Source organism: Octodon degus, unplaced genomic scaffold, assembly GCF_000260255.1.
Source record: "Octodon degus isolate 3935 unplaced genomic scaffold, OctDeg1.0 scaffold00002, whole genome shotgun sequence".
NCBI lineage: Eukaryota > Metazoa > Chordata > Mammalia > Rodentia > Octodontidae > Octodon > Octodon degus.
The window spans coordinates 28157185-28164769 of record NW_004524578.1 but is presented as its reverse complement, the minus strand read 5'-3'; the positions used below and the strand labels follow the sequence as shown (position 1 = coordinate 28164769).

At 38.7% G+C, this 7585-nt stretch overlaps 1 protein-coding gene across 3 annotated transcripts in view; it reads right to left on the bottom strand.

Annotated features, from left to right (window-relative positions):
• The window catches only part of Ino80 (INO80 complex subunit), a 136603-nt gene that overhangs the window by 104513 nt on the left and 24505 nt on the right, over window positions 1-7585 (bottom strand). For all 3 annotated transcript variants that reach the window (XM_004623395.2, XM_023711425.1, XM_023711429.1), the window contains exons 5-7: window positions 5286-5447; window positions 1855-1975; window positions 420-634 (exon numbers count right to left, since the gene is read on the bottom strand). In XM_004623395.2, coding sequence (XP_004623452.1) covers window positions 420-634; window positions 1855-1975; window positions 5286-5447 — 498 coding nt within the window. The remainder of the gene's footprint in view (window positions 1-419; window positions 635-1854; window positions 1976-5285; window positions 5448-7585) is intronic.

Here is a 7585-nt window from a genome sequence, read left to right as displayed (position 1 = left end):
ACACACACACACACACACACAAATAAATAAAATTTTTTAAAAAAATAAATAAAAAATAAAAAAATAAATGTAACCACAGTCGAAACCGGGTTTGGTGGCGCACATCTGTAATCTCAGCACTGAGGAGGCTGAGAAAGAAGGATCACTATAAGTTCAAGCTATGTAGTGAGACCCTGTACCAAATAGATAAGACAGATAAATATTTAAAAAAATAAGCATAACCACTGTCTTGTGAATTCTGATCAAATTTTAGAAAAAAGTTAACTGAAAACAGCACTACTCAGCAGTGTCTAATTCAACAGATTAGCTTCCTTTCTGACCTGTCTGTAATGGATGTGGCTGTTACAGCTCAGTCTCAAGAGAGTGGGGAAGAAAGCATTCTCCCACTCCACTGGCTCGCAGGCATCTGCAGTCCTTACCTTTGGTAGCTCCTTTTTCACAATGCTGAGCCATACTTTCCTGCGACGAGCATTGAGCTGTTCAATGGATAAGTGCTTCTTCTTGGTACCAGGGGGAGGTGCATCATGAGAAAACTTGGCAAAAACTTTGGCCTGGTGGTGGTGACGACGAGGAGATTCTTCAGAGGAAAGTTCTTCATCTCTTCGTCTTTTTTTCTTCACCTTTTTCAACTTGGCTGCAAAGGAAACAGACACAGGCTGTATCAATTCCCTTACACAGGAGAGAACCACAGCACATCCTCATCACTTTAAGAAAAAACTAGTTGGGGGCCTGCCCCTTAGCTCAGTTCTTTAAGTGGCTGCTTCAACAAAACAGTCAGGCTCAGGTTGCTGTGGTTCCATCCCCACAGCTCAAGCCAGCCAAACCTGCCCTGAAGGCATTTGGAGCAAAAAAAAAAAAAAAAAAAAAAAAGAAAAGAAAGAAAACACTAGTTGCTTTCTTGTGCTACCTCAAGCTTCCAATATGTCACTCCAATGTACTTTCCTGGAAAAGAACTTGTTCCTGCTTACATCAAAGAGAAATACAGAATAAACCCCAAGATCAAAGTTTCTATTGAATTAAACATCAGCAAAGGAGGTTTACAAAGCATTACTGGGCACAAGTAATGGTCAAAGGGAAGGACACAACTTCTACCTGATGGCAGCAAAGGTAGCTACACAGGAAAGTGTCAAGAGAGAAAAACTCATATGTGGGTATGACAGTAAAATTGGTGAGAAAAAAAAATCATACATAGAATGAAAATTTAAGTCAGTTTGAGAGAAGCAGAGGATGAGAAAATGAGTAATTTAAAAAAGATAGGGTAGACAAGAAAGAAGGCCAAAAACAGGCCTTTTGAGAAAAATTCATATTTTCAAGGGAAAAAACTCTGCATTACAGAAATAGTTTAAAATTTTCCCTTCCTGTTTCCTCCCCGGTTTCCAACTGCTTAGAGCTCAGTAAGGACGGAAGGACACTTCCTCACAAACATGCGAACACTACTGAAGACCATCAGGAAGTATCTATTTTAAAACACCTCAGAGAGCAACAACTATAATTTATTCCAAACATTTCAGGTTACTCTTCATATTTCCCTATGCAGAACCAACTGTCCCCCATCCCAGAACATTGTCAATATTGGGAGAGAATTTAAAAGTTAAAAGGAATAAACTGGCCTAAACTTTTGGCTAGGAATCTCTAGTTCTTAAATCTAATCATGGGAAAGACCCTCAACCAAATATGAAAAAAAGGCTAACAATACTACTAATTAGAAAAGAGTCTAGGATTGTTCAGATTAAGCAAATTTATACTAATTACTTCTATACTGTATAATATATCTAAACTCCAAAAGCATCAATAGACCACACAAAACCTGAAACTAAGAATACATAAATGTGCAAGGCAGTTCAGCATGCTAACCTTTAAGCTTCTTGTCCTCCTTGAATTTCTTTTTTCTGGGTCCAAGTAAATGTCGTTGCTGCTCATAGAAGGGATCATATGTTGAGAGCAGGCCTGCACTGTAGTACTGGTATTGCTGTAACTGAAAAAAGCAAAGACTGTGATGGGCTTGTATTTCATAGCACAGTCTTCGAGTCATACTTACTACAGAATGCTAAGCCAAAGGAAATTACTCTTAAATATTCTTCTCAATAGAGACCAACAGGAATTTAATACATCAAAAAACTTCCTTTACTTCAAAGTGAAATTGGTTCAACTGCTATGCATAAGACAGGCTGCTGGAAAAACTTAGGAAACATTATTCAACTTCTGAATCTTTGCCAGAGTATTTACTTATTCTTCATATACATATGAGGTAAAATTAATTCCCTACAAAAAGGTTTCCTTTGGCAATTAATCAGCAAGAAAAGAACCAACCATATTCCTATTACCAATTAGTCCATGGAATTATTAGGTTCCTGAGGTTTATTGACATTTATCTACCAATCATTCCAATTCTCCAATCTTTCAAGACTTCTCTCTTCATCTTCCACTAAAAGAGGCTGCCATTATTATGTGTGGCAACTGTGTTGTCAGAATTCTAATATATGAACAGTTTTCTCCATCCAGGAAGCACTAAATCCTTTCAAACATTTAAATTAACCCATCAATAAAATTAGCACTTCCCTGGCAAGTGCAAGGGCTTGAGTTCAATCCCTGGTTCCACCAAAAAAAAAAAAAAAAAAAAAAAAAAAAAAAAAATAAAAAACTCTAAATAAATAAATAAAATAAAATAAATTGACCCATAAATCTCACACTGTCTCATTTACTACCAATGCATAAGTAAAAAAATAAGGGCTGGCGAGATAGCTCAGTGGACTAAACACCTACTTAGGCAGGTACAGGGACCGAGGTTCAATCCCTGGCACCACATGCCATGCCAGCCCCACCTCAGGGTGTGCTGAGCAGTCAGAGACTGGGCATGGTAGCCCATGCCTGTAATCCCAGCGCTGGGGAGGCTGGAAACAGGGGGATCACTATGACTCCGAGCAGCATAGTGAGACCCTATACCACATACATTTAAAAAAAAAAAAAAAGAATTAAGGTCAAGTAGCTGGATGTGATATGTACATCGGTAATCCTAGCACTTTGGGGGACTAAGGCAGAAGGAGCGTGACAAGTTCAGAGCCAGCTGGGGCTACCTAGTGTTTAAGGCCAGCCTAAACTGCAAAGCGAGACCCTGTCTGAAGAAAAAAAATCAAGTAGACAGCTTCTTCCTGGGTTACAGCCAAATGAGTTATCCGGGGACTGAAACTAGGATAGAAGAGGAACATGGAAAAGTATTAAAAGGCCCACTTAAGGGTCAAAATTGAACTGAGTATCTTTTACATCAATTTTTAAAATAAGCAAATATTTGAAGTACCCATCTAAGTGCCTCAGATCAAGACTATAAGAAGAAATATAGTCAGGTGTAGCAAAACATGCCTGTAATCCCAGCATTTTGGGAGGCAAAGGCAGGAGGATCACAAGTTCAAGTGAAGCCTAGGTAACTTGATGAGAATATGTCTCAAAAATCAAAAAAGTTAAAAAAGGGTTGTGGATGGAGCTCAGTGCAAAGGTCCTGAGTTCAATTCTCAGTACTACAAAAAGGAAAAGAAAGAAAATATTTCCATGTCTCAACATTACACTTTATTTTTATTTATTTTTTTAACTGGTCTTGCTATGCAGCTCAGACTCATAGTGATCCTCCTGTCTCAGCCTCCCCAGTGCTGGGATTACAGGCATACTCTTCGATACCCGGTTTCAATGGCCCACACAGCGCCAGCATGGCATGACCTAGGTAGGTCCTTGTGCTTGCCAGGCAGGTGCTTAGACAGCTATCTCCAAAGCCCCAGCACTAAACTTAAAAAAGTGACATGACAGGTGAGGTGGTACACAATCCTAGCATTCATGAGGCTGAGGCAGAGGTCAATGTAAGCTACACAGAGGATTCAAGGACAGCTGAGAACTCATCTCAAAAACCAAATCCAGCTGGGTATGGTGATACAATACTATCACCCCAGAACTCAAGAGGCTGAGGCCAGAAGACTGCCGAGACCCTGTCTAAACAAAACAAACAAACAAACAAAAAAAAAAAAACACCTAAAAACAGAAAAAAAGAAACACTATCAAAACTGTCAGATACTCTACTATTTGTCACTTCTATAAGTTTATATTTCAGCATATTACTGAAACTTCTCTGAATTAAGTTTAGACCTTCAGAAACTGCTGGAGAATTGTCAACCTTTAAATATGCAATAGGGCTGGGGAGATAGCTCAACAGCATAAGCACCTGCCTAGCAAATGCAAGGTCCAGAGTTTGAACCCCAATACTCCAAAAAAATCCCAAAAATGCTATGGTTCACAAGGTACAATGAGCTACATTTCTGGCAAAAATCCGAAAGCTTTGGTAACAGTTTTTAATTAGTTGTCGCTTAGAACTACCAACCCTGTAGGGTTGGACAGAATGCTTGTCTAGTATGCACAAGGCCTGGGCTCAATTCCCAGTATTACAAAAACAAAAACAAAGCTATAATCATTCTCACATTAGGATGTAAAGCAAAGGAGTATTTATAAGATAGTATTTTCAAAGACCAAATGCATTAATACTCACTAACATTTATAATTTGAGAGGTAACATGGAGTTACTACACAACTCAATATATAACCAAGAGTAATATAAATTAATGATATATTTGGCAATAAATAATGCTACATACAACATGGATGAACCTTGATAATGTTACACTAAGCAAGAGAAGCTATACACAAAGAATCACACACTGCATGATTCCATTTGTATGAAATACCTAGAATGAGCACATTTATGGAGAAAGAAGGGATTCCATTTGTATGAAATACCTAGAATGAGCACATTTATGGAGAAAGAAGGTGAACTGGGAGCTGGTTGCCTGACAACTAGGGAAAACAGAATGATGGCCAATGGTTTAAGAAAATGTAGCTTCTTTCTAGAGATGAAACTTCTGGAATTAAGACAAGGGTGACAATAACATGATGGAAAAATACTAAAATCAACATATAACAGACTGACTTTTTGTTATGCAAATTGTATCAATAAAGCTGTGAAGAGTGGGGTAAGGTAGTGCATGTGCATGTGCATCAGCAGGTGTGCACACACATGTGCACACACCAGTAATCCCAGTACTCAGGAGGCTAACATAGGAAAATCACTGTAAGCACTGTCCAAGTTTGAGGCCAGCATTGGTTAGCTATGTAGGGAGTTCAAAGGCAGCCATTAATTACATTGTTAGACCCTGTCTCAAAACAAATAAAGTGGTTAACAACTACTAGCACTATAAACCAGAAACGGAATACCCAGCATAAAGGCTTGAGTTTTCTTTTGAGAGTCTCACCTCCTTGTCCTTACTAAACTTATTTTGATGAAGCTTCTTATATTTGTGTAGTCGGAGCATATTGTGAAGCTCTTCTCTGCTGAGATTGAGCTCCTCTTCTTCATCATCATCCTCTTCACTCTGAGAATCTGCCTCACTTGACTCATCACTAAGAAGAATGCTCTGAAAGGGGTGAAAATGAAAACACACACACACACACAAAAAAAAGAAAATGAAAACAAAACTTTGGCTAAGAAGCAGTTTCATTTATTATGTAAGCATTTTTTCCAGATAATAAAACAAAGAACCAAACAGGTGGAGGACAATCATTTCAGTTTCCTTATACTACTTTTCATCAATTCAACTGAAAAACAAAAGGATGTCATTAAACCCAACAGGAACAAGGCCACATTGGACAAAGCACTTATACTATACATAAGATAAGCAAACTAAACGTCAAATACCAAGGCAAACAAAACGACACATACACACACACACACACACACACACACACACACATACACACACACCCCCCATAGGGTTTTTAAAAGAAAAAAAAGGGGGTGGGAGGCTGGGGAGATGGCTCAGTGGAATAAGCGCTTCCCTGGCAAGTGCAAGGGCCTGAGTTCAATTCCTGGTTCCACAAAAAAAAAAAAAAAAAAAAAAGAAAGAAAGAAAAAAGGCAATTTGTGGTGGCTAAAAAGAGTAAAACAATATAAATAACCTAAACAAAGTAGTACAAAGTATTAATATGTGCCACAGCATAAAAGAACCTTGAAAACATGATCCTAAGTGGAAGGTAATCACAAAAACCTTCATGTTTTAAAAAAAATTTTCTCAATCATTTATTTATTTATGAGGGCCAGCCTGATAGCTCAGCAGACCAAAGCACATGCTTAGGCAGAGCACAGCAGCCAGGGTTTGATCCCTGGTGTGCTGTGCCAGCCCTGCCCCCAAGGCATTCTGAGCCAGGGACTGAGACTAGGCATGGTGGCGCACACCTGTAATCCCAGTGCTTGGAAGGCTGAAAAACAGGAGACTCACTACATAGTAAGTACATAGGTAGACCCTGTCCTAAATACAGAAAAAATAAATAAATAAATAAATAAATAAAATAAACAGGTTTGATTGATTTGGTAGGGGGTCTTGCTACGCAGTTCAGACTTGTACTGATCCTCTTGTTTCAGCCTACCCAGTGCTGGAATTACAGACATATACCATCACGTCCAGTTTCAGTGGCCAGCATGGCAGCACAGCATGTGGGCATGAGTTACCAGGGATCTAACCCAGGTCCTAAGACTGCTGAGCTATCTCCCCAGTCCCAAGCTGCGATAATTAATTCAAATTAGGCAAGTGTATTAGCACAGCCCTGCTATCCTAGCACTTGGGAAGCCAAAATAGGATTGCAGTGACTTTGAGGCCTGGCTGAGCTACATAGCTAAAGACCAGTCTGACCTACAAAGAAAGATCTTGTCTCAAACAAAGAACAAAAAGTTACTTAAAATATCCAGAACATACAAATTTCTGTGTTGTCAACAGTCTAAAAACTAATATGGAAAAAAATCAGACCATGTACATATGATCCTTTCAAAACATGTAGTGGTAACATGTTTCTTTGAGCTCTGCACAGGAAAAGTATGAAACAGGTTAATTCACTGATCTATCTACCTATCTATCATCTATCTTGGTACGGAGACAGAACCCATAATCTCCCTCATGTTCACAAGTTTTAACAAAAGAAGTGCTATACTCTATCTGTAAGCCAAATAACTTATGACTATAATTAGAGCATAACACAAATTCTGGAACGTAGTATCTAAGGCCCTATGTGATCAGACTCTAGCCTCATCTCAACCATTGCCCTCATTCACTGTGCTCCAGCTGCCCAAGCCTTCTTTTTCCAAATGTATTATTACTCCTTTTCTCATGACTTTACAATAATTTCTTCTGACCATAATGGTCTTAGATTTCCAAATGGCTCTCTCTGACCATTCAGAAATCAGATGGAATGCTGCCTCTTTTTAAAAAATTAAGTTTATATTTAAGGCACAATGTAGACAAACGTGATTTAAAAAAAATTAAAAATGATTAAAATCACCATAGGGAATCTGTACCTATACATAATATATTTTAGTTCCTCTTTTCTTCCCATTCCTCTACCCTCTTTCCAACCCCTTTTCCTGTCCCTTTTCATAAAGCTTTGTTTCCATATGACATGCTACTTTTTAAAACAAGGCATATTGGGGGCCGGGGAGATGGCTCAGTAGAATAAGCGTTTGCCTGGCAAGTGCAAGGGTCTGAGTTCAATCCCCGGTTCCGAA